The 25,707-nt window shown below is 56.8% G+C and overlaps 1 protein-coding gene across 4 annotated transcripts in view; it reads right to left on the bottom strand.

Annotated features, from left to right (window-relative positions):
• Positions 1 to 108: 108 nt before the first annotated feature.
• GMEB2 (glucocorticoid modulatory element binding protein 2) overlaps positions 109 to 25,707 on the bottom strand; it is a 26,286-nt gene continuing 687 nt past the window's right edge. For 2 of the 4 annotated variants that reach the window (XM_032387665.1, XM_032387664.1), the window contains exons 2-10: positions 20,323 to 20,510; positions 12,387 to 12,484; positions 11,763 to 11,890; positions 7,646 to 7,749; positions 5,055 to 5,212; positions 4,490 to 4,561; positions 4,104 to 4,241; positions 3,720 to 3,842; positions 109 to 2,842 (exon numbers count right to left, since the gene is read on the bottom strand). In XM_032387665.1, the coding sequence (XP_032243556.1) occupies positions 2,184 to 2,842; positions 3,720 to 3,842; positions 4,104 to 4,241; positions 4,490 to 4,561; positions 5,055 to 5,212; positions 7,646 to 7,749; positions 11,763 to 11,890; positions 12,387 to 12,484; positions 20,323 to 20,453 (1,611 nt within the window). In that variant the 5' untranslated portion in view covers positions 20,454 to 20,510 and the 3' untranslated portion in view covers positions 109 to 2,183. Of the gene's footprint in view, positions 2,843 to 3,719; positions 3,843 to 4,103; positions 4,242 to 4,489; positions 4,562 to 5,054; positions 5,213 to 7,645; positions 7,750 to 11,762; positions 11,891 to 12,386; positions 12,485 to 20,322; positions 20,511 to 24,069; positions 25,691 to 25,707 lie in introns of those variants that run through there. The other 2 variants (XM_032387663.1, XM_032387662.1) reach the window with 2 other exon arrangements.

The raw sequence follows: 25,707 nt of genomic DNA, 5'->3' as shown, positions 1-25,707 counted from the left end.
GAGCACCCGCTCAGAGCGCCGTCTGCAGCGGGCACAGGCCCACACGAACTTGACCCCCCCACAAGCTTTCATCACAAGACTCAGACACACATTATGAAAAATGTTTTTACTGTAAATCAAAGTACCAAGCAGATACTTGCAAAACAACATACAAAGTAGAACCCGGATGCTTCCCTTCCCCAGGCTGCCTGAGCCGGCGCTCGGCACCGCGAGAAAAACCCAATCCAGTCCTGCTCCCCAGAAGCCGCCGCGGACCCGCCCCGGGGGACTGGAAGGCGCGGGCGCACTGACAGAGCCCCAGGAACCCTCCCCGGCTTGGGGCCCTGCCAGGCACAGGTGTCTCCCCCCAGCCCGGGCGGAAGTGGGGGGTGCTGCAGTTATTTCGGGGCTGTGGCTTCTGTTTCTATGGCTCTGACATGCACTTCCCCCCAGCACCCCTGCGGTCTGAGGGCAGGGCAGCGGCTGACTGTGACAAAGGCTCCAAGGACAAGACACGGTTTTATCAGCCACGTGGTTTCTCCTATGGTCTGAGCTGGTGCAGACGGACAGGACGGGCCAGGCGGGGCGGCGCCCACCCCCGGGGATCACACTGCCGCGGGCATCAGGACACCGTGAAGATGAGCACGTACACCAGCAAGTAAACATCATGCTGAAACCAGCTGACCCATGAGAACAGCAAACAAGTACGCAACAGAAAGAAAACAGAGAAAGACCACCTCGGTCGGTGGCTTGACTCGGGGGGCGAGGCCCGCCCCGGTAGGTCTGGGGCACCTGACGGATGGAAGGACGGACACACGGAACCCAGTTCCCTTCAAAGCACAAAGTGGGGCAGCGTCTTATCTCTGAAGCCCCCTCCCCTTCTCCCAGAGAAGGGTGTTCAGCAAGCAACAGAACTGGCAGGTCTGAGGGGGCCTGCCACTCAAGGGCTCGGACGGGCCTTGGGGCCCTGCTGGAGACGGCTCCAAGCCTTCAGGGGACCCCTGCCTGTTCTCCCTCCTGCGTCCGAAATCAGAGCTGCACGTGGCCCACGGATGGCCCCACCCTGACTGGCCCTGGCCCAGACTACTGGGCCGTCACCCCAAATACACCTCCACCTCCAGGTAGGGGGCATAGGGAGTTCGGGGGGCTAAGTGCTAAGGCTGTTATGATGGCCCCGCCCACAGGCTGAGCACAGGGGTTGACAATGAGCCCTCGGCCCATGCAGATCCTCCTCAGTTCCTGGCTTGTTCTGTTCACCCCCCAACCCCGGAACCAAAGCCCCAGGGGCACACCCACCCTCACACTCCCCTGGGTGGCCTGCCGGTGCCAAGAGCTCACGGCCAGAGCAGAAGGAACCACGAGCACACACAGTCCCCCGCGGGCCGTCCTGACAACTGCTTGTACAAAGCACTCTGGAACCCAGAGCAAGTTCGGGGAGCCTAGGCACTCAGCGTTGCTTAGGTTGAAAATGCTATAAATCTGACTCTTCCTAGAAGCCTACTAAACAATTCACCTAAAGACACCCACGGTGCGTGTGCGACGGCCCCTGCTGGGTGGAAGGAGGTGAGCAGACGGCAAACTCATGCCACTGGGGCCCCCTGGCCCTCTGCTCAGGCGGGTGCCCTGGAGGCTGCACTCCAACCCCCGTGTGCCCGGGAGCCCCAGCCCAGAGCCGCGTGTGGACCAGCGGCAGCACCGAGGCCTGTTCCAGAGATGGGAGAACAGGGTGCCGGGCCACACTAAACCTACAGAAAACTGTGGGAAGAAACCAAATCCATAGGATCCATGGGTTTCCACACTTGGGGACGGTTCCCAAGACATGTGTTAGTGACACCCCCTCCCCCAGCCGGCTCAGGCCCCCCCAGGGGCCCCTCGCACCCACGGGGTCCGGGCCCCACTCCCGGCTCTGCCTCCTCGCCCTCTGCCTGGCTCCTGATCAGGCCCAACGTGTAAACAGTCAATAAGCAACAGATGGAAAAATGTATTTCCTAAGAAAGAAGGGGGAGGGAGTGCGAGTGCGAGGCTGGCTGCACAGGTCTGTCGTCTGAGATCCCTTCTGCTCCTCGTCTGTTTTGGTGTTTCCTCTCTTTGGTTCAGCCCAACGTGACCCGCGGGGCGCCGGGGCTGTGTGCTCCCGCCCAGCCGCGGCTTGAGGAGAGGCGGCCAGCCCTGTGCCCACGAGGGGCCTCGCCCTCCACCAGCGTCTACTTGTGCTCATGGCCCTCCGCCATGGCAGCCACCTCAATGGTGGCCGTGTGCTCCTCGGGCCCCGAGGCAGCCATGGCGCTCTCGACGGCCCCCGTGGGCACTGTCACGATGGTGCTGCCCCCAGGTGACACCTGGGCCACGTTCTGCAGGGTGGGGCCCAGGCCCGGCAAGGTGAGCAGCTGCAGGGGGCTCACCACCTTGACCACAGTGCTGCCGTCCTGCATGGCGGCCGTGCTCAGGACCGTGAGGCTGGACGCGTCCGGGTGGATCTCCACCGTGCCAGGGAAGGTGGCGCCCGACGAGGCCAGCACCGTGTAGCCCCCCAGCAGTGGCGAGGCAGGGGAGCTGGCAGGAGCAGCCGGGGGGGGGCCCTTGCCCAGCACGGGGGAGGGCAGGGTGGACACCACTTTGCCGAGCGGCACGCCGGTCAGCTGGGAGACGGGCACGCCGGGGCTGAGGGCGATCTGGGCAGACTGGGTGAGCACCTGCGAGGCTATGGCAGCCGGCCCGGACGTGGCCCTTGCCAGCCGGGGCCGCTTCGTGGGGGGCGGCAGGGAGACGGGCGTCAGCGTCATGAGCACGTTGCTGAGGTGCTGAGATTTGTGCTTGAGCTCCTTGGCCCGACGGCGGTGCTCATCACACTGCTGCTCCAGGGCTGTGAGGGGGACGGGGGGCAGAGCATCACCGCAGGGACGGGGAGATGGGGGGCAGAGCGTCACCATGGGGACAGGGGGACAGGGGGCAGAGTGTCACTGTGGGATGGGGACAGGGGACCCCGGGGGGCAGAGCGTCACTGTGGGGACAGGGGGGACGGGGGGCAGAGCGTCACTGTGGGGACAGGGGGGATGGGGGGACAGAGCGTCACCGCGGGGATGGGGGGACGGGGGGTTGGGGGGCAGAGCATCACCGCGGGGACGGGGGGGGACAGAGAGCATCAGACCCCACGCCCCCTGATGCGGGGCCTGTGCCGGCACAGCAGTGACACTCTGTCCCTGTCCCACCCCGTCCCCACCAGTGACGCTCTCTGGGGGCCTGTGTGGACCGCCCCTCCAAGGAAGCAGAAATGCCGTCTCAAAGGCGGTCTCCGAGCCTCCAGACGAGGGCACACCCTCCCCATTCTAACTTTCCAATCCTCCTAATCCCCGCAGAAAAGTTGCTCTCGTGATGTGTTAAGATAAAAAGTAGGTCGAAACCACACGTGTACGCACCTGCTGCGCACACATACCCTGCGAGTACGGATGCCGAGGGGGCGCCCAGAAAGAAAAGCACAAACATCCCAGAGGTGAGTCTGGGGGCCACGCTGGCTCCCGGTCACCCCTCCCACTTCTCTCCTGTAAACTACTGCGGAGGAGTTCCACACTCGGGACCCACGGGCGGGCTGCCTAGGCCCCACGTCACGGCTTCCCGCTTCCCTGCGTGACAGCGCTAGGCTCTCCTGGTCCCTCCCGACTCTGGACTCCACCACCAGGGCTCTCTCAGGAGCAGTGTCCACGGGGCTGTGCGCAGGGGTGGCCCCCGGGCACCGGGCGCACCTGCCAGGTCTCGGGCGTACTGCTCCCGCGAGCGGTCCATCTGGCACTTGTGGCTGGCCAGCACCTTCTTCACCAGGTCCAGCATGCCGAAGTTCTGCACGATGTTGTTGAGGAGCACGGCATCTTAAAGGGGCGAGCACACAGTGAGAACGGCCCCCCCCCCCGGCAGAGACACAGTGAGACTCCGCGAGGCGTACGGCCTCTGCATGGTCCTCTTCCACCACCAGAAGCTCAGCCACGGCACAGCTGGGTCTACGACTCGGCTTCACCCCAGAGGCGCGGCGGGGTGGGGGGAGCACCCAAGCACCCCTGCCCCTGCCCAGAGCAGGAAGGAGCCCGGGGGGGGCGGTGCCCACCGATGCCAGGCAGACATCGAGCCCTCACCTCGGAGCTGCAGGGGGGGGTCCTGGACCCGCTGCTGCAGGCCTTTCATGGTCTCCATCAGCTCCTGGTGGAACTCCTGTATGACCTCGTCCAGCAGACCCGCGTCCTTGAGCCCTCGCCAGAAGGAAAAGGTGTCATCTGTGAGAGGCGGAGCAGGTCAGAGAGCAGGAAGAATCCACAGAGCAGCCGCAGCAGGCTGCTCGCCACAGGCAGGCGCAGAGAGCTGCCCAGGGGCCTGGGGGCCAGCGTGCACACGGTTCCAGACGGGGGCCTGGGCCCGGGCAGATCTCTACCCTCTGCACCGGCACTTCCTCCAGAAGGCCCCTCGGGCCGCCCAGCACGTCCTGCCCCCTGCCCACGAGGGGCCCCCCCAGAAGGACCCGTACCTCCGATGGCCGTGGTCCAGTCACCGGGATCCTCGCAGGTCTCTATGGTGATGGTAGCGGGAGACCCGTTCACTGCAACCCAGACACGGCCACCATGAGCCTCGCCAGCCAGGGAGCGACCCTCCCAGCCCGCCATCCAAACACAGGCTCCAAAGCTCTCCTTTGCACCAATTTTCACAAGATCCACAAACACGTGTACCAGTGCAACCAAGGGATTTACTTGCTTCTGTGGTACGTCTATTTTTAAACTTCTTAATCACACACGTCCTCAAATACACACAAAGGAGAAAGAACGAAGTCTCCCTGACCCAACCACCAGTTCCAACAGTTCCCAACGTCACACTCTTCTTCTGGCATTTACCATCTCCCCAGCACGCTGTCGATGAAAACAGCAATCCAGCTAGACTCCCTCAGTGAGGAAGGAGGCGGCTGCAGAACACCGTAGGCCCAGAGGGGAGGCCAGGCTGCCCACGAGTGGCGTGCAGAGGCCCACCTCCGTGGCCGCAGGTGGGGTGGGACTGGGTCAAGCCGCCGGCGAGAGCAAAGGCTCCGAGCCAGCACGTACCGTCGGCCGTGGCAGGCGTGAGTGGAATGTACTCGGCCGAGGTGGGGCTGCTCAGGGACACGCGGGCGCCTGAGAGGTCGATCTTGGTGCTGCGGCAGGTGTTGGAGCAGACCTTGTCGTGCTGGTAAAAGTCCAGCTCCCCGGAGTCCATGATCTTCCTGTGGCAAAGGAGACCAGAGACGGAGGACACGTCCAGGCACAGGTGTGCACGGCTGGACCCCAAGGCGCCTCGCTCCCCTCCCGTCCCCCACCGTCGAGCGTCCTCAGGTCCTGATGGCAAGGCAGGGAGGTGGCAGCTGCAGAGTGGCTAAGCACAGGGCGGGAGGTGGGTGCCACGGAGGCTCCAGACAGGCCTCTCCAACGACCCCGGCCAACGCTCTGGGCCAGTGAGCTTCCAGCACAAGTGGGAAGTCCGTGGGGACCGCGACCACAGTGGCTGGCACCCAGAAGGAGAGATGAGGACCCTGGCAGGAAGTCATCCCAGAGGGCCCTCCGGGGATGTTCTGCCGCCCGCCGGCCCGGGGGAGCAGGCCCACGGCTAACAGAAGTGGCTGAGGGCGCCCCCATAAGGAGACTGTGAGGCAGAGCGGGACGAGAAACCCTCCAGGAGCAGCCTGGCCCTCTGCGCACACAGGAAAGCAGGACAGTGGTGGCGCCTCTGGCTGCTCGCCCTGCACTCAGGTGGCTCGCTGCCCATCCTCGGCTTGATCAGGACGGCACAGCACGTCCCCACCTGCCAGGACAGGCCTCCCAGGGTGGCCCTTTACTACAGCCCCTGGAGAGGCTGGGTTTCACTGTGCGGACGTCTCGACTCACCCCCCTCCACCCACGACCTCCACGCTGCTGGGCCTCCGCAGTGTACCTGTGCTGACCTCAGGACGTGCGGCTGACCCATGGTGCCCCTCCCCCGCAGCGCTCTTCCAGGAAAACGCAGTTGCCTTCTCACAGCGAGGCCACCAAGACACTTTCTAGAAAGTCAGGGGCCTGCTTCATGGGTGGGGCTTAGAGAGGAGCCTGAGCACTGCAGGATGGGATGCAGGGCCAACGGTGGGGCGCAAGCGGCAGGCACGCCCCGGGAACACAGGTGTAGCAGGCCGGCTGGGCCTCTGGCTGTGGGCATCTGCCCATGTCGGGCCCAGACCGTGGCTCACAGGGACAGTGAACGGGGCCGTAATCCAGGACTCACCAAGGGTCACAGCACTCCCCCGGCAGCAAACCCGAGCCCAAGAACAGTACCAAGCCGCTTCTCCCGAAAACAGCACACAAACAGCAGCTGTCTCTGGACCGGCGTGCGGGAGGGGCCGTGGAGTGAGCACATGGAGGGGTGGGGGCCGACAGAGAGAGGTGCCCTCTGCCTCATCAGGAGGGGTGAGCTGTCACCACCAAAGCAGGAATGTGAAAACATGAAGATCGGGAATCGACATTCTGGGCGTACAAACTGAAAACCTAGTCTGTCCTCAGGCTTCCCAGAAGGGGCATTACCATTTCTGTTTCACAGGTGACGGGAAAAGGGACAGAAGGCCATCGGGGACAGGTCACACACACACAGGGTGGCTAGCAGAGCGGACGCTGGCCTTCCCACCAGCCTGAGAACCGGCCCACGCAAACGAGCGACAGGCCCCTTGGGACGCTGGCACGGCCGACTGAGAGACGGAGGCACAAACTCCGATTGTCTCTCTTCTGGGATTTCATGTCGGTGAAGAAGCTGAGAGCTAGCCCAAAACTTCCTACAAGTTCCGGATTAATGTCAAAGGGAAAAGGAGGTCTGTGAGGAGCAAGTGGGCACCCAACCAAGAGCACACCACCATCGACAGCCAGAGATGGGGCGTCAACCCAGCACCACCTGATCTCCTGACAGGTGAGGTCAGGGATCTGGACGAAGACCCTCTGGAAACCCACTGGCCTGTATCCTGAAAGCAACAAGGTGGAGAGAAGGTCCAAGAGACAGACACATGGCCACTGAACACAGACGTGGTCGGGATAGGACCCTCACCAGGCAGACGGGCCCTGCCAGAAAGGGACAGATAGCCAGATGGACACGCACCCCAGGTTCGAGACCTGCGCCCGTGCCCAGGCACTCCAGGGTTCAGTGGCTGTGGTGGGAGATGCAGGAGCACGTTCTCTAACACGGGGATGCACAGGGAGGCCGAACGAGGACAACAAAGTCCCACAAATCTGATGATCTGATGGTGCCGCACGCCGGCAGGGCTGTGGGCGGAAGCCATTCCCGGGATGCTGTCAGTGCTCGTGTTTAGAATGGGCCTCATCTTAAAAAACTCAACAACAAATGAAAAAGCAACGGAAGGGGCGCCTGGGTGGCTCAGTCCTTAAGCGGCTGCCTTCGGCTCAGGTCATGATCTCAGGGTCCTGGGATCGAGCCCCACATCGGGCTCTCTGCTCCGCGGGAAGCCTGCTTCTCCCTCTCCCACTCCCCTGCTTGTGTTCCCTCTCTCGCTGTGGGTCTCTCTCTGTCAAATAAATAAAATCTTTAAAAAAAAAAAAAAAGAAAAAAAGAAAAAGCAACGGAAGGACGCCTGGCACGGTCACTTGACTTGTGCTGCAGAGGGCTCGCTGTGCACGCAGACACCCACCTGAGCATGATGCCGTTCATGCGGATGGCCCTCTTCCAGTCCTTCAGGGTGGACTTGCCGGCCAGGTGCACAAACTCCTTTGGGCTGATCACATGCTCGTCATACTGTGGAGGGAAGCACAGCAGAGCTGGGTCGGGACGGCCCTCTGTGACCCACCTCTCCTGCCTGACCGTTTGCCAGAGCCCAGCCAGGGAGAGGGGTGTGGGGAGGCCAACAGCCACAGGCTCGCTCTCGGTCTGACATTTCAGATCCAACCAGCAGCAACCATCACTGGGGGAAAGGAACAGTTCAGGTAACACAAGACACGGCCATCCTGCACAGGGGCTGGGGTGGGGGGCTGGATTCCTGCTGCCAGCAGCCTGTGGCCGGCACTGCCCCCCAGCCCAGGGAGGGAGGCCAGCGAAACAGATGGTGCGCCTGAGCCAGGGAGAGCGGAGGTGACCAGAGCGCTCAGAAAGGCACTCTCTCCCTCCAGATGGGACTCAGCAAACCCACTTACGCGTGACTTACTCCATTAATAACACCTACATACGTGACATCAAAATAACCCAAGACAGTGTGTAGGGTAAGCTGTGATTTGTCCCCTTCACCCACCCCAACACACCCCTAACACCCCCTCACAGCACGCATCTCGTGCACCAGTGCACACATATCCATTTCAATGTCAGGGTTTTGGGGCCAGTTTCACCCAATGTTGGAGCTCAGATGGCTTGAGAAGCTAAAATATCCTATTCAATTGTGTTAAACAAGTCATTACTGGAACCGAAGAATCAAAATAAAACTGCATTTACTTAGGAAACAAGCAGGCAGGAGACAGATGAGTCACCAGGTCTCAGCAGACGGGGAGACAGAGGTGCCGCTGGGCCTCCCCTCCCAGGATGCGCCCCCCCGCTGTCTGGGCTCAGGTCTGGCTGGGGTCCTCCAGCGTGTCCTGCTCGGAGCACAGAGCGCCAAGCACTGCTAACTGCAGCAGACTCAGGTCACAGCAAGTGCAAGCAGCTGGGGGTCCCTGGTGGTGGGAGTCGTCTTCCTAATGTCCCAAGCACCCACACACATGCTCTCACCGAGTCCAGGAAGCCACTCGACCCCTCGCTCAGCTGGTCGGGGAGACGGGCTGTGAGCCCAAGCAGCGGAAGCACAACACCTCCCCACTCGCCCAGACATGACATCATCTCTCCCCCTCCCCACCAGGCATGACACCATCTCTGCCCCTCCCCCAGAATGACATCCTCTCTCCCCCTCCCCCTGGGTGTGACGCCATCTGGGCCGCAGTCCCTGGCCCACCCCAGCCAGCTACACCCGACGGATCCAGCTCTCCCGAGTCTCACACTTCACTCCACTTCCATCTGCAGAAAGGCACTCTCTCCCTCCAGACTGCTGCCACCATCTGGGCTGACCACCACTCTCGGAGTTCCAGAGTTTGCTTAGTGGTTGGCACATCACACTCTACTCTTAGGCTGGGTGCTGCACCTACCTGGGCTGTCAGAGTCCAGAGCTAAGTGACCCCACGGCCCGGGGCCACAGGTTTTATCTGGTCTGCATTCCCCCTCGACTGGAAAGATGACTTCGCTGTGTGCAGCCCTTCTCCCTCAGCACGGCACACAGCTCCTTCGCCCTCCGGCTGCTACGGCACTTTCGGGAACCCCACCACCAGCAGGTCCCCTGCTCCTGAGGAGCTGTCGGCTACGTGGGGCCTTCTCTGCTTCTCACAATTCCATTAGGATGCTGTCTGTGGGAAACCTGTTTTTGTTTCTCACTCTTTATTTCGTTATTATTTCGAACTTACAGAGTAAGTGGAAGACTAGCTCCCCAACTGCCTGCCCGGGGCCCTTCCGCTCCCTGCTTCCCCGTCGACTGCTCCACACCGCTGAGACAAGTGCAGACTCAGACCCCGTCCTCCGCACTCAGTATCTATTTCCTCAGGAAAAGGTTCTGCTATGCAACCACAACTCTCGAGTTCAGGCAATCCCCATTAATGTGTACCATCTAATCAACGGGCAATATGCAGAGTTCACGAACTGCCCCAAGAACAGCGTCTGCAGCAATCCACCTCCAGGGCAGGACCCAGCCCAGACGGCACACCACACCTGCTCCCTGAGTAGTCCACCTTCCTCTTCCTGACCTTGACGTTTCTGAAGCACCCAAGCGAATTTCTTGTCGGCTGTCCCTCCCGTCTTCTCAGGACGAGAGTCAGGCTAGGCCCTTCTGGCAGGAAGGCCACGATTTCCCGCCCATTCAGTCGGGGGACCCGTGACGGAGGTCTGTCCCGACACTAACGTCATCACTTAGTTAGGGAGCCCCCTGCCAGAGGCGCTGTCGTCCCTCCACAATTAACACCAAACGGACGCGGGATATTCTGAGGCTGGCGCACACCTTGCTCCCCGCTAGCTCTCAGCAGCCAGTCGGTACGGTCTTGGAGCCCAGGCTCCCTCACCCCTCCCACGACTACCAGCTGGCATTCCAACATAAAAGCTTTACTTCTATTTGATATAAACACCATGGAACACACAGTGATAAACAAAGACCTGTGGACTCTTACTGCACTTGAGTTATAATCCAGACTATCGTTAATTATTTCAGTGTTAAACTGTTCCGGATGGAGCCAGTCCTTCGAGCTGCCTCCCAAAGCTGTTTAAAATGTGGTTGGTTTCTTGTACTCATTCAGTTTGGGATTTGCTGGATGTCTGGAACTGTGCACGGTTATCTTCCCTCCATTATGAACTTTCTCAGACCCTTCTTCTCTCCTAGAACTCAACTGATGCATTAGCCTTTCTCGAGCCTCTATCCCCTCTTTATTCCTGTGGATTGTGTTCTGGATAATTTCTTTACTCCTACCTTCCAGTTTACAAATTATCTCTTCGACTGTGTCTAATCTGCTATAAAACCTAGCCACTAAGTGTTCTATTTTAATTCTATTTTTCATTCCTAGTTTGTTTTACTGAATATGTTTATGCTTTTCTCATGTCAAGCCTCTCTTTTATTGAGATAAATTAAACATAATTATTTTATATTCCCGGTCTCAAAATCCCAAGGCCTGAAGCACTGTTGAGTCTCGTTCTCTCCGTGGTCTGTGCGCGGTCTCCTCCCACACTCATTCTGCTTGCTTTACAATGAGCCGCTTCTTCCTTGGAACTCTGTCTGCTGACGTCACTCAGAACCTCTGATAAAGAGGAGTTTCTGTCTGCTGACGTCACTCAGAACCTCCGATAAAGAGGAGTTCCTCCATATGCTTCGGTCAGATTCCTGGGGGAACTACCAGCCAGGAACCGCTTACGATTTTCTGACTGTACACCTCCCACGCGAATCCTCCTCAAGAGGGTCCCTCTTCCCCTCAGTGCTAAGATGGGCGGCAGGAGGCTCCCTGTCCCAGGGGACAGGGTGGGGCTGGAAGTGTGTTGTTAGTGGTCCACCCTGACACCGAGGGGACAGACCTTTACAAGTAAGAGCATTACGGGGGATAATCCCTGCCTCCCAGCACACAGCTCAGGGAAGCCCTGGGCTGCAACTCCAGCCCTGCAAGGCAGAGAAAGCCGGTGGCAGGCAAAGGCTCTGCAAGCCAAAGCTGGAGGTGGTGCTCGGCCTCCTCCACAACCCACCTTTACTCGGGCCCTCAGCTTGAGTATTTCAACCATTTTTGCCAGCTTACGGAGGCACCTAGAAGATGCTTTAGGAAAGTACCTTAACCAGCGATTTTGGCTACTTTCAGCACAAGGTGAGTCTGGGTACTTAATCTACCTTGGCAAAAAGAGAACACCTCTCCCATTCACCTTACTCATGGCTACTAAATGAGTCTTTCCAAAGCACACACCTCATTCAATCTACCAAAAAAAGCAGCTCCCGGCTTGGCGACTATGGCTGCCCAGCATGAACAGGGCGACTTCCCAGCCTCTCCCCACAGCTGCACTCCAGAACCAAGGACTCGCTACCTCCTGACACTCTCCCCTCTGCCGTCAGCAGCAACCCCGTCCATCCCTGAAGGCTCACCCCTTTCTCCTCTGTCCTCCCAAGCACATGCGACCCCCCCCCTGCACCCCCCCAGGCTGCCCCAGGCTGCCGTGCCCCGAGGGCCTCCCGCCGACGCAGCTGGCACACAGCCGCGCTCATGCTGGAGCCTCACCTGGACACACTTCACATTGATGCCAGGGCACACGAACTTCCTCCAGATCAGGTTGGCTCTGCTGTCTCCGCAGGTAATGGGGTACACGATTTCAGCCTCCAGGCTCTCCTCTTCTTCAGCCACCTTCACTTCTCACAAGGTGTGGTGACAGGAGAAGGGTAAAAACAAAACCAGTTACAACCTTGCCAAAGTACTGCCTGCAAAAGCGCGAACACAGCCACCAACCAGAAACCAGAAATTAAGATCCGAGAAAAACTGAGATAGGGCAGGGCCATTACTCATCGGTCCCAGGTTAGAGGTTCAGGTAAAGTCACAAAAATCAATTTTATGATAGTCTTACCATAATCACATTAAGCTGTGGTTCAACGGAAAAACCACTTAAGGAAATAAAATCAAGCTTTCCTGGGATGGTTCTAGAGAAGCTTGTTCCCACTGTTCTGAGGGGTCCTGAGGCCAGCACTGACGGTTTTACAACCACCGGTCGGCCCCCCACGGGGAGAGGCGGAGTGGCCCCCGGGGACTCCCGGCCGTACGGGACGACCCTGCGGCCTGAGCCAGCGGGCGGCCCCTCCTTGCTGGAGGCCCATCCTGCAGGGGCATGGAGAGGGGAGGCAGGCTCCCTACCTAACACGGCCTCCTTGAGCTGCGAGGACGCTGTGAAAGCAGCCGCCGCAGCCGCTGCTGCGTTTTCCGTCTCCATGCTGTCCTCCGCCAGCTCGCCCCTAAGGGAGGGAGACATCAGCTCGCCCCGCCCCCACGAGCCTGGCACACCCGCCTGCCAGAACGCACCCTCTCCTGCTGTGCTCCGGGGTCCCAGCCGTGGCTGTGCAGGTCAGGGACCTTGTGGGGACACCGCACTGCAGCTCCTAGCAGGCGATTCCCTGAGCGTCGCCGGTGCCCACGGCCCAACATGTGCAGCCAGCAGGACACATCTGTGCAATGACACTCATGTGGGACTTTTAAACCCCTTCTTCTTTTCTTTTCTAAGATTTTACTTATTTGAGAGAGAGAGAGGGAACTCACACGAGCAGGGGCGAGAGGCAGAGGGAGAAACAGACTCCCCGCCAAGCAGGGAGCCTGACGCGGGGCTCAATCCCAGACCCCTGGGATCATGACCTGAGCCGAAGGCAGATGCTTCACCGACTGAGCCACCCAGACGCCCCCTCTTTAATAAATTTTTTTTATTTCAGGGCATCTGGGTGGCTCAGTCAGTTAAGCATCTGACTCTTGATTTTGGCTCAGGTCATGATCTCAGGGTGGGGAGATCGAGCCCCACATTAGGCTCTGCACTGAGCATGGAGCCTGCTTGGGATTCTCTCTCTCCCTCTGTCCCTCTCCCCATCCTGCTCACATGCCTGTGTGCTAAAACTTAAAAAATTTAAAAAAATAAAGTTTTTTATTTCTCTTACAATGATTTCAGATGGTTATAGAACTATCAAAAAATATAAAATGTTAGGGGAAAAAAAATCACCCATGGCCTAACCTCATATCAAAACAAATTACATACAAGTCAAATGTAAAAATAAAAACTAAACCACAAAAGTGTTAAAAGGAGGAAAAAAGAAAAAAATTTTAATAGTTTTGAAGTGGTGAAAGGTTTTCTTAAATAATACAAAACCCAGGGCGCCTGGGTGGCTCAGTCAGTTAAGTGTCCAACTCTTGATTTCAACTCAGGTCAGGATCTCGGGGTCGTGGGATCGAGCCCCATGTTGGGCTATGTGTTCAGCGTGGAGTCTGCTTGAGGACTTCTCTCTCTCTCTGCCCCGAGCCCCCACCTGCCTGTGCGTGTGGTGTGCGCTCTCTCTCAAAAAATAATAATACGAAACCCAGAAATAAAAGAGATGATAAATTTCCCTTAAAAAAACAAAAATAAGGCTCTCTGCTCCTCCCCGTTTGAAAGAGAGCCGCATCTTCTGATGCAGTCCCAGTCGTGTCCCCGACAGGATGGTGAAGGTCGGAGTAAACAGATTTGGCCGTCTTGGACACCTGGTCACCAGGGCTGCTTTTAGCTCTAAGTGGATATTGTCGCCATCAACGACCCCTTCATTGACTTCAACTACATGATCTGCGTGTTCCAGTATGACTCCACTCACAGCAAATTCTACGGCACAGGCAAGGCTGAGAACAGGAAACTTGTCGTCAGTGGAAAGCCCGCCTCCTTCTTCCAGGAGCAAGATCCCGCCAACATCAAATGGGGTGATGCTGGTGCTGAGTACATTATGGAGTCCACTGGGGTCTTCACCACCATGGAGAAAGCTGGGGCTCACTTGAAGGTGAGGCCAAGAGGGTCACGATGCCCCCATGTTTGTGATGGGCATGAATCATGAGAAGTAGGACAACTCCCTCAAGACCGTCAGCAATGCCCCCTGCACCACCAACTGCTTGCCCCTCTGGCCAAGGTCATCCATGACACAACTTGAGCACCATGGATGGACTCACGGCCACAGCACATGCCATCAGTGCCACCCAGAAGACCGTGGACAGTCCCTCTGGGAAGCTGTGGCATGATGGCCGAGGGCTGCCCAGAACATCCTTATTTCTTCTGGCACCACCAGGCTACAGCCAAGGTCATCCCTGAGCTGAATGGGAAGCTCACTGGCGTGGCCCTTCCATGTCTCCATCCCCAACATGTCAGCCGTGGATCTGACCCGCCGCCTGCAGAAAGCTGCTGAATACGATGACCTCAAGAAGGTGGTGAAGCAGGCATTGGAGGGCCCCCCTCAAGGGCACCCTGTGCTCCACTGAGGACCAGGTTGTCTCCTGCGACTGTAACAGTGACATCCACTCTTCCTTCCTCAATGCCGGGGCTGGCACTGCTCTCAGTGACCACTCTGTCAAGTCCCTTTCCTGGTACGACAATGAGTTTGACCACAGCAACCGAGTGGTCTCCAAGAAGTAAGAGCCCCTGGACCACCAGCCCCAGCCAGAGGAAGAGAGAGGTCCTCAGCTTCTGGGGAGTCCTTGCCCAACTCATCCCCCCACACACTGAGAAATCGCCTGACCTCCACACGGTTTCCATCCTAGACCGCCTGAAAAAGGGGAAGGGTTGGGGAGCCCTACCTCATCATGTACCACCAATAAAGTATACTGTACCCAGCCAAAAACGAATAAAATAAAACAATAAAAAAAAACCAAGAATTTTCTGTATGGGGGGAAAAACCCATAAACAATTATTTTAAAAGACAGAGTTGGGGGAAAGGCGTACGGCACAAGGAAGACAGCTTGTTTCCAATGTTACCTAAGGAGCCCTGAGATCAACAGGACAGCCCCGAGGAAAACAGGCCAAGACCGAGGGCAGAGACCTGACCCACGTCCAGCGCACTTGAGCCAGAGACATCTCCAGGGCCTGGCAGGCAGGTGGCATAGGTGGACAGCATGCACCCACTTCTAGGGACTAACCCAACAGATAACGTACCCTCACCCTTGCAAAGCACCGTGGGGAAAGCAGGTGTGGGGCCTGGACAGGACTCCCCAGGTGTACCCCCTCACGACCACTGAGGGCCAGTCACGCACTTCTCTGTGGGAAGAGGTTTGGTCACACCCAAAGGAGCAGTCAGGAATGGCTCATGGGCAGCCACTCACTCCCCCAGCAAACTGCCCAAGCCGTGGCCCCTCTCATGGTGTCTGTCAGCGTCTAGAGCCTGGCCGGGCCTCTCAGAGCATGCCGGGTCCAAGGCTCTGCCCACCCAAGCCCTCCCATCCCTCCTTCCTCCCACAAGGTCAGACCGCCTCCCCTGCACCCTCCTTGGGTCTCCCTGCGGTGGTCCCCGCGGACGGCTTGCTGCATGTGTGCACACGACACATCTCATTCCACCTGCTCCCCGGAGGGCCTGAACTGACACAGTGAGCAACACCCACAGGGGGCTCCCCTGCTTGCTGACGACCGCTCCTGCAGCAGAGGCTCCCCAGGCCCACAGCACCATAGACGGTGCCCAGGCAAGGCCACTCTCCAAGTCTCCCAGGCCTTATTCGACCGCCAGCCAGGTCAGACGTGAGAGCTGACAAGAAACACAGACTTGGAGTCTGGTCTTTGGGGCCCATTAGGAGCGACTGCTACGTGAAGAAGCACTGAGTGAGAACATGAGCTCTCCAATGAGGGCGCACAAACCCAAAGGGCAAGTTGTCTTTCCCAGCCAGACGTGGGAAGCAGAAGGGACGATGATGAAGCAGGGAGCGTGACCCTTCACCCAGGAGACTCCCTAAGAAAAGGGAGTCTGGAGTGGGCCACAGGAAGGCGCCAACCTGAGAGCCAGAGCCACGGCCCCAGCACAGGTCGTGTGCACACAGGCAGCAAGCCGTCCACGGGGACCACCCCAGGGAAACCCGGCCGTGGCCCCACCGTGACCAAAGGGCCGTCCAGGAAGGCAGACACGGGGGACAGACTGCCCTCCTCTGTGCCTGCCCACTGCACGCACACCAGGAATGAATCCCCCACTGCTCTCAGAAGTCAATTAATTGGCATTTGTTCAAATTTCATTTGAAAAACATCCACTTTACTTAAAGTAAATGTTGGCAGAAGCTACTATCTACAAAATGCTACCTTCTTCTTCCCAGCCTTGGCCACACTTGCCCGTCACCGTGGCAAAGCAGTGGGTGGGAGGCAGTCCTGGCGGGCTTTCACACATGAGGAACCCTCCCAAGCTCTCCCCCCGAACACCCAGCCAGAGAAGAAATCGGCATAAAGCAGTGAAATGGCCTCTTCACCATACCCTTTTTTTAAACAAACAGCAAGAGTAAATCTCAGCTTCCAACTAGTAGGAGAGTAGGTAAAATCTCTCCCAGAAAAAGAAGAGAAATATCTGTAGATCCCTTAAGATAAAGCTGCCTCCCCTACCACAGCGTGGGCTCTCCTTCCCAGGGACACGGCACATGCAGCCTCTCCTTTCCTCCATAAATGACCAACCAACACGGGCAGTGGGATGCAGCTCCCACGCCTGCTGCTGGAACCTTCCACCATGAAGACAGCCAGGAAGCGGTCCTCAGCAGAGAGCTTCAGCCATCCCAGCTGGTGAGGGCACGCTAGACCACCCGGCAGGACCCAGCAGCGCAGGCCCAGGCTAGAAACAGGCCGGCCAGCCTGGTCCTAGCAAACAACAAACTCACGCTGCAGTGAGCCCCTGCGCTTGGGGCGGCCATGCAGCAAACCTAACAAACTGTCCCAGAAGCGGGCTGCTATCACAAAATCCTGGGAGAAAGCACCGAGATGGTGAGCGGGGGTAGGCCGAGGACAGGAGTGGCGGCAGCAGGCTTGGAGAAGGGACCCCATGCCATACAGCAGAGGAAAACCTGGCAAAATGTGAGCCACAGTCACGGAGAAGGTGGAAAAGACCCTAAAGGACTTGTGTGTGGCTCTCCTAAGGAAAATCTCAGAAAGCAGAAAGCGACAGCCAGCTTCTTGGAGCGCAGACAATGATGTGTGAAAAAGGGAGACAGTCATCTTGGGGGGTGCAGAATTTACAGGGAACACAGGGGTCCACCTGCTTCTCGTCCCTAATTTTCCACCTGGCAAAAGATTTTAAAGTAAGAAATGGCCTCAGGATAAAGACCAAGTCAAAGACTGGCTAGACGGTCCTCTGTTCAAACCCCAGGTTTTTGGGCCAGGCCTAGCCAAAGGGCTTCTGAGAATCTTCAGGGCACTGTCCCCAGCAGCCGGCCTCCCAAAGCAAGAGAGGGGCCCACCTCAAGGAACCCACGATGAGCACGAACAGAGTAGAAGAGATGAAAACGTGTCAACATGGAAAAGTGGAGATCCCTGATTAACAGAAAACAAAACCAGAACACAAAGCAGCACTTACAGTATGATCAATCTCATCTGTGGGATTGGAAGGGCGCGTGCGGGGGCTTTGGGGGGCTGGAAACATCGCTTTCTCTATGCACACTATACTGAATAACAAAAAGGCTCAGAGAAAGACAGACACGTGCGTGTCGGCATGCGAGCAAGGGCGCCTGGGAGGGCCTACTCCAGAGTGCTAGCTGCAGGAATGCCCGGGTGGTAGCAACACAACCTGCTTTTATTTGCTCATCAGTATTTTTTAATTTTCTACCATATATTTTATAATAATAAATTGTTATTTTTAATTTTTAAGAACCTGTTGTAAACTTCCTGGTAAAATGGCAAATAAAGGTGGGAAGAGACGCTCCACACCCAGAGGCTTGGGCACCAGCTGCCTCTGGAAGCAAGAGTGAAGGACAACTAGGAGAGGACACGGCTGAGGCCGGGAAAGCCCGTCCGAGACACCGTGCCAGCCTCGCCCAGCACAAGGCCCTAGGAGGAGAAAGGAGCCACCCCCCGCCCCCGCTGACATGGCCCCTGTACTTGGGGCACGGAGAGAACCCAAGCACCCTGGACTGTGAGACCCTCCTGCCCGCAGCCCAGCCCCCAGAACACCGAACGCAGAGACAGTCACCCTCCAGGAAAGCGTGGTAGCATGTTGCCCTGGACTGAACTGGGTCCTCCCCCAAACTCCTCTGGTGAGGCCCCCATCCCCAATGTGACTCCCCAATGTGGACAGAGGGCCTTTAGGAGGTAATTAAGGTTAAATGAGGTCATAAGGACTGTGAGCTTATAAGAAGGGGAAGGGAGAGGACTCTCTCTGTCCACCATGTGGGGACACGGTGAGAAGGTGTCCCTGGCAAGCCAGGGAGCCAGAGCTGATCTTGGACTTCCCGGCCGCCGGAACCGCAAGCAGCTCAGTTTCTTTGGCGTCAGCCGTCCTGCCTGTGGTAGGCTGCTATGGCCCCAGAGCTGATGAAGACGTATGTGGTCTGGGGAATCTGAGCAGCCCAAGGAGACAGCCCTGGACACGCTTAACACTGGCAGCTCCGAATCACGTCGCCCCACGGCAGCTGGCACAGTGCTGGGCGCCGCTCAGAAGACTCCAATGTGGGGTCAGATCCACCCAAGTCTCCCTCCCTGCCTGGATGGGGGGACACGAAGCTGGGCTTGACCAGGACCAGAGCACCTCCGCGAGAATGGCTGTGGGTGAGGGCTCCTTACAGCATGCAGGGCGCCGGGCGGAGGCAGCTCAGCCTTTTCCACCTGAGTACCCGCTCCTGACACAGTGAATTATTCACCACAGGCCGTCCCAAATCCTAGAGAGGGGGCTTGGGCACCGCCCCCGGTGGGGAGGGGACGCGCTGGTGTCACCACCTGGAAACCTGCCCACAGCAGGGACACAGACAACGCCAAGGTGGAGAACTTGGGTGGGAAATCCAGCTGGAAGGCCCTGCGCTTCCTGCCACGGTTCAGCACGCGGTCAGTGAAGCAGCTGAGCACATCCGTCGAACCCAGGACCTCAGCGGGAGCCAAGCCCCCCTCCATCCTGCCTGCAGGAGGGCGGGTTAGAAAGCTCAGTCGGGAAGCGTAGCTCCAAGGTGGCGGAAATGAGGCAGGAAGCGTCTCCAGGCCCGCGGAGCACACAGCAGCTGCAAGGCAGCTGTGCGAAGGAATGAAAACCCAAGCGTCGTCTAGGCCGGCAATGGGGATCGGCGCTGAGGTCGGGTCCTGGTCTAGTACCTTCCTCTCAAAACTTCTATCAGACGGGAAAAGGCAAAAGCTCACCCCAGCTGCAGTGATGTGCAGAGGTCAGTGTGAACGTGCCACACACAGCAAAGACAACAGCGACAGGAAGACTGCCCCAGCCTAAAGCCCTGCGGGCAGGAAGCACGAGGGGAGCCAGCCCCCTGCCCAGGGTGACCCACTCCTTTAGGTCAGCCATTCCGCTCCTACGTGCTGGCAGTTCCATCAGGTCAAATGTGGACTTCTCTGCCAACTAATATGCTTTTCTTTTGAGAGAGAGCGGGGAAGGGGGGTGGGGGAGAATCCCAAGCAGGCTCCACACCCAGTGCAGAGCCTGACTCGGGGCTCGGTCTCCCCACCCTGAGATCATGACCTGAGCTGACATCAAGAGTCACACGCTTACCCGACTGAGCCACCCCGGCGGCCTTGCCAATTAATATTCTATGTGCTCGTCTATTACAAGAGATGAGGAAGAAAAAACTCCCAGCTTTTGCGAGGAATGTCAACTTCACTTTGAAAACAGTCCCCAATTGTTCCTACTGTCCATCTTATCTTCAGAGAAATTACCGCGTATCTTCAGAAATAAAGACCATGTGACCATGTTAACATGGGAGAAAAAAATAAAAATGAAGCATTATCTTTGCTTCCTGGCTGATGCAAGGTTTCTATTTTTCCTTCACATTCTCCATTGACACGGACACTTGAGTTCAGTTTCAAACATTTAAGTAAAGGGGACGCCTGGGTGGCTCAGTCAGCTGGGCGTCTGCCTTTGGCTCAGGTCATGATCCCAGGGTCCTGGGACCGAGCCCCGCATCGGGGTCCCTGCTCAGCGGGAAGCCTGCTTCTCCCTCTGCCTCTGCCCTCCCCCTGCTTGTGCTCTCTCTCTTATTCTCTCTCAAATAAATAAAAAATCTTAAGAAAAAAAAAAGAAAAAAAAGTATGTAAGGAAGCTCCTGACGCCCCACACCCCCCGCCCCATGTGATGCCCAGGACACCCGCCAGAGCCCGAGTGGCCCTCACAGGACAGAGGCCCCGTCTCACCCGTGAGGAGCCAGGTTGGTCGTCACCAGCACAGTCTTCACCTCCTCCACGCCGCTCCCGTCCACTGCGGTGTCTGGCGTCGTGACCACCACCACCTCCTCCATGTGGACACTCACATCCGGGGTTGCCATGGCTCAGCTGAAGATGACGCCGGAACCAGGGGTGTCAGTCCGCCAGGGTCCCAAGCCCTAGAGGAAACCACAGGCAGGGCACAGGGTCTCAGGTGGTCTCTGGGGATGCACCTGCACCTTGAAGTACCTGCCAAGACCCATCCTTCAGTCTGAGCCTGCTGCTTTCTGACAAAAACGACAGCAAGAGAAGGACTATTCCAGCGCTGCTGGTTCTGGTGAAGATGGGATGATCACAATCCACCCATCTTTCCACTGTGAGAACTAAAATCTCTGAACAGAACGCATGGAGCCCCGGCATGTGGGCCCGAAAACTCAGTGGTCACACAGCAGGGGATGGGACAGGAGACCAGGATCCAAGTGGACTCCTCTGGAGGTGAGTCCCCTGGCCTCATCGCAGGAAGCCTGCCTTCCAGAACTGCGCACAGTAAGCATCTGGAGACAAGTCCAGTCTCTGGTTTGCAGAAACGGAAGGGAAACCCACACAAGACAGAAAAGGGGGAAATGACCTGCTTTTATTATTTTTTTCAGTGGTTCTGTCTCCTAGCAAGCCCCAGTCCCTGCCAAAATCCTGTGACGGTAGTGTCCCAGCAGGCGCCTAATACTGAGGGACTAGAGGCACACTGGTCCAAAGCCTGGGGGACCCCACTGCTCTCCACGCTGACACGTGCCCAAGGGAGACCCAGTGCTGAGGTGTCACGGCACAGAGGACACACGAGAGTTGCAGGTTTCTAGCCAGAGCAAGGGGACCCTGGGGCCAGAGAGTATGGGGGAGACTGTGCAGAGTAAGGAGGTATGGAAGGGGTGCCTGGGTCACCCCTCAACTGTCTGTGGGGGGGCCTGACCCTAAATGGCAAACCAAAGGTTTGGAGAATGGACCCTACAGGTCAGTTCCAAAGAGCACTGAGCAGGCTCTGAAGACGGAGCTGATGTCAGGACCGTGCCCAGAGGAGGAGCTCAAAACCTGCAGCCTGAACCTAACTGGGCTGCCTTCCTGCTCTAACAGAAATGCTACATTCCCTCTGAGATATGAACAGGACCCAGAGCCTCACAACACGATATTCAAAGCATCCAGAATACAACCCAAAATCTTTTGACATAAGCAGCAGCAGGAAAACGAACCATGAGAGACTATGGACTCTGAGAAACAAACTGAGGGTTCTAGAGGGGAGGGGGGTGGGGGGATGGGTTAGCCTGGTGATGGGTATTAAGGAGGGCACGTACTGCATGGAGCACTGGGTTTTATACGAGAACAATGAATCACAGAACACTACAGCAAAAACTAATGATGTAATGTACAGTGATTAACATAACATAATAAAATAATATTAAACAAAAAGCAGTAAAGTCTGGCCAATTCTCAAGAGAAAAAATAATCAAGAAAAGCCCACTCTGAAATGAATCGTCAGAGACTTTAAAGCAGCTGGTGTACCAGGCTTCAGGGACGAAGCCAGACACTCTTGAAACAAGTGGAATGATAAAAAGTCTCAGCACAGGAGTTACAGCCAAATGGAAATTTGAGAATTAAAAAGAAAAAATTAGGGGCGCCTGGCTGGCTCAGTCGGTTAAGCGTCCGCCTTCGGCTCAGGTCATGATCCCGGGGTCCTGGGGTCGAGCCCTGCATCAGGCTCCCTGCTCAGGGGGGAGCCTGCTTCTCCCTCTGCCACTTGCCCTGCTTGAGCTCTATCAAATAAATAAATGAAATCTTAAAAAAAAAAGAAAAATTATAACAAATAAAAAATTCACTGGATGGGCTCACCATCCGAATGGAGATGGGAGAAGATAGAGGTAGAGTAATAAAATGAACACAGATCAGTAGAAATTATCCAAACTGAACAACATACAAAAGGTGCAAAAACAAAATGAACAGAGCTTAGGGATGTGGAAGAATATAAAAAAGTGGGGCATCTGTATCACTGAAATCCCACAAGGACAGAAGAAAAAAGTGTGAAGCTGAAAACATTTTTTTGAAGAAATAATAGCTGACCACTTCCCAAATCTAGTGTAAGGTGTAAACTTACACACCCAAGAAGCTCAGCAAACCTCAAACAGAATAAACTCAAAGAACTCCATGCCCAGATCATAATCAAATTGCTGAAAACCGAAGACAAAGTAAGAGCATTTCGAAAGCAGCCAGCCAAACAGAACAGACCACAGGCCTGAGAACCACCACCACGGGGCCCAGAACTCTCGCCAGACACCAGCAGGCCGGAGGGCAGGGACATCGGGAACACGCTGAAGGAAAGAGCTGTCCGCCCAGGATTCTACGAGATGAACAGATCCTACAGAAATAAAGGCAGAATAAAGACATCTTCAGGTGAAGGAAAAGTAAAAGAACTGGTCATGGGGAGACCCGCTCCAAAGGGATATTCTTCCGACAAAGGGAGAGGACAGCAGAGGAGACCTGCGACATCAGGGACAAACCAAGAGCACCCGAAATGATAAGTATCTGAGTAAATACACACTAAACCGTTTTCTTCTTTCTTTATACGACAGCCTGAAAGCAAGTTCGACCCTGCCTGGTAGGGTTTCCAAGGCGTACAGACAAGCCACGTCCACCCCGGGGCCAGGGGCGGCGTGGCCGTGCTGCCCTGCCCCACCTCAAGTGCAGAGCGCTGTTCTAAGCCGACTGGGAAGAACGGAGTCCTTCAAAAGGTGAAGGGACAAACAGATGTTTACGTTCCACACGATGGAATATCATTCAGGGATAAAAATCAGTGAGCTATGAAGACAGAAAAAGACACGGAGGAAGCTTAGCCGCACCCTGCTAAGTGGCCGCCAGTCTCAGAATCCAACTCTGTGGGCCCGGGGGAGATGACTGGTTGCCAGAGATGTGAGGGAGGGAGGCATGAAGAAGGCGGCACAGGGGGCGTCAGGCAGTGACAGGACACTGTAGGACACTACAACAGTGATAGAATTGTCAAAACCCCATAAAACATAAACCACAGATGTAGGGTAGTCGTGACGAGTGTAGGCTTGGCCTCGGTCATACATGCACCATTCTGGCGTGAGACGCTGATGGTAGGAGAGCCCACGTCCTGGGCCACACGGTCCTGGGGCAGGGCCTCCAGGGACTTGACGGCTGTCTTCGGATGCCTTTAATGAGGAAAGCTACGATGATGAATTCACTGACATGGACAGACATCCTGCCCATTTCTAAACTATAGCTTTTGTGTTCTAGGTTTAAGCTTTGAAACAAACCCCTTTAAACAAATGCATAAAAGTCTACTTTAAAATTGTACTGAAGGGGCACCTGGCCAGCTCCACCAGTGGAGCAAGCAACTCTTGATCTCAGGATTTTGAGTTTGAGCCTCACAGTGAGTGTAGAGAGTACTTAAAAAAAATAAAATCCTTTAAAAATAATCAACAAAATTGTACTTGAAATAACATTGAACTTTGGTGATCTCTCAGGGTTTGCCTATCTCACCAAGCAAGGACCTGTTTCCACTGGGTGAGCTCCACAGGGCCACGAGAATCACACTTCAACCAAAAGCTGCAGCAAGGTAGGGATCCTCTCTACAGGCAGCTGTGCTCCCTCAAATTTCAGAACTTTGGGGAGCACAAAACTGAATTCCTGCCTCTCCGATGCCAACTGTATTAAGTTTTCACAACAACACACCTGAAAGTTACCTCACAGAATACAGTTCAGGTCCTTGACACGAGGATATTTACACACAGAACAAGCTCAACAACCAGAACCGCACTCCCCAGTGGGCGAGCGCGACCTTCGTGGCCCCGGGCTTGTGGTGAAGGGGACACGGAAGCCTGGGTCTCCATCCAGAGCTTGGGTTCCTGACCAGCATGAGTCAAGCCCCAATTAATTTTAAGGTAAATAAAATATTGGTATTGTTAAAGTATCATCCTTGAGCATACGTATATAAAAACGAGACAAAAATGTTCGTGTGTGGTCGGTACATCAGATTCAGATCTGGCCTTCCACGTCTCCTGCAAGATCCCAAGTGTTTTCCTTTACTAAAAACACTAAGAACACAGCAACAGCTGCATCCAGGGGCCCACAGGCACCATTTCTTGGATCTTCGCAGTTTCAAAACTTTTTAATTAGTTGCCAACTTTGTCAAAGTTCACAGGGTTCACATTTAAGTCCAGATTTCCAGCTTCTCTTGCCCCCCAGAGGCGACCCCTCTGGTCCTTCCTGCCTCCCCGGGACAATCGGGGCTGCACACCCGGCCAAGCTGGCCAGCCCTGCCGGCCTGCAGCCTCTCTGGCTCAGAGAAAGCACGGCAGTGGCTTCCTTTCTCAGTTCAGCCACCAAACGGGTTATTCTAAGCCTTAGATCTGAACACAGCTCCCCAGTGCCCTAAACTCCTAGGAACACTTCCACGTCGGCCCGGGACTACAGGTTCCTCCCCCTTCCGGCAGTCTTCCCCAACATTCAGGTCCCTCCTTTGAAGAAACCACTTGCGGACCAGCATTCTGCCTAGGCTCCGTCGTCACTCCTCCCTAAGACTGACACGGTCGCACGACGTGGGGCGCTGCGGCTCCGCTCCGAAGTCTGAAAACACGACCCCCCTCCATCCAGCACTCCACTGTGCCTCCACACCCAGAGCACCCGGAGTCGGCGGCCCCGAGCGAGCTCTGCGCGCCATGGAGACGGCGGACGCGCGCCCACAGCGCGGCCTGAGAGCACATGGCAGGTGCACGACGGGCCACCGCCTGGTGACAGCGTGCTCGGGGAGACAGGCCACACGCAGGGCAGACACTAGCGGACACCACTTAGAGGAGGACCCCAAACACACCCGGGGGAGCAGGGAGCGAGGGTCGGGCGGCACCAAGTTCGCGGTGTGGATCGAGTCCTGGGGAGCCTGGACCCTGCAGCATCCACCTTAGAATATGCTGGAAGGTACACGTCTTCGTGCTCCATGCTGCTCTCACAAGACCGGAGGGTGGGAGGGGGCTGAGCTGAAGGGCAGGGTTAGGTAACCGGGGGTTCCCCGAGTGGCCTCCTCGGCAAACTCGCCGGGTTCTACTAAAGGCGCACAGCCTCGCCCACGCATGAGCGCTCTGCTTCCGAGGAAAAGTCCACCGAACCGACCGAACAGCCAACCAAGTTCCTAGAAGGCTGGGACCCGCCTCGGGTCCCCGTCTACACAGTTTCTGCTAATGCATCTGCATCCGCACGACCCCCAACGAGGGCCCACAGGGGCTCGACCCACTGCGCGGGGAGGGAGGCCCGCGTGGTCGGGGCTCCCACCGGGCCAGGGGAGACGGGGGCCCGCGTGGACCGGGTTCCCACCGG

Source organism: Phoca vitulina, unplaced genomic scaffold, assembly GCF_004348235.1.
Source record: "Phoca vitulina isolate PV1807 unplaced genomic scaffold, GSC_HSeal_1.0 scaffold50, whole genome shotgun sequence".
Classification (NCBI taxonomy): domain Eukaryota; kingdom Metazoa; phylum Chordata; class Mammalia; order Carnivora; family Phocidae; genus Phoca; species Phoca vitulina.
This window is presented reverse-complemented; position numbering and strand designations above follow the sequence as displayed.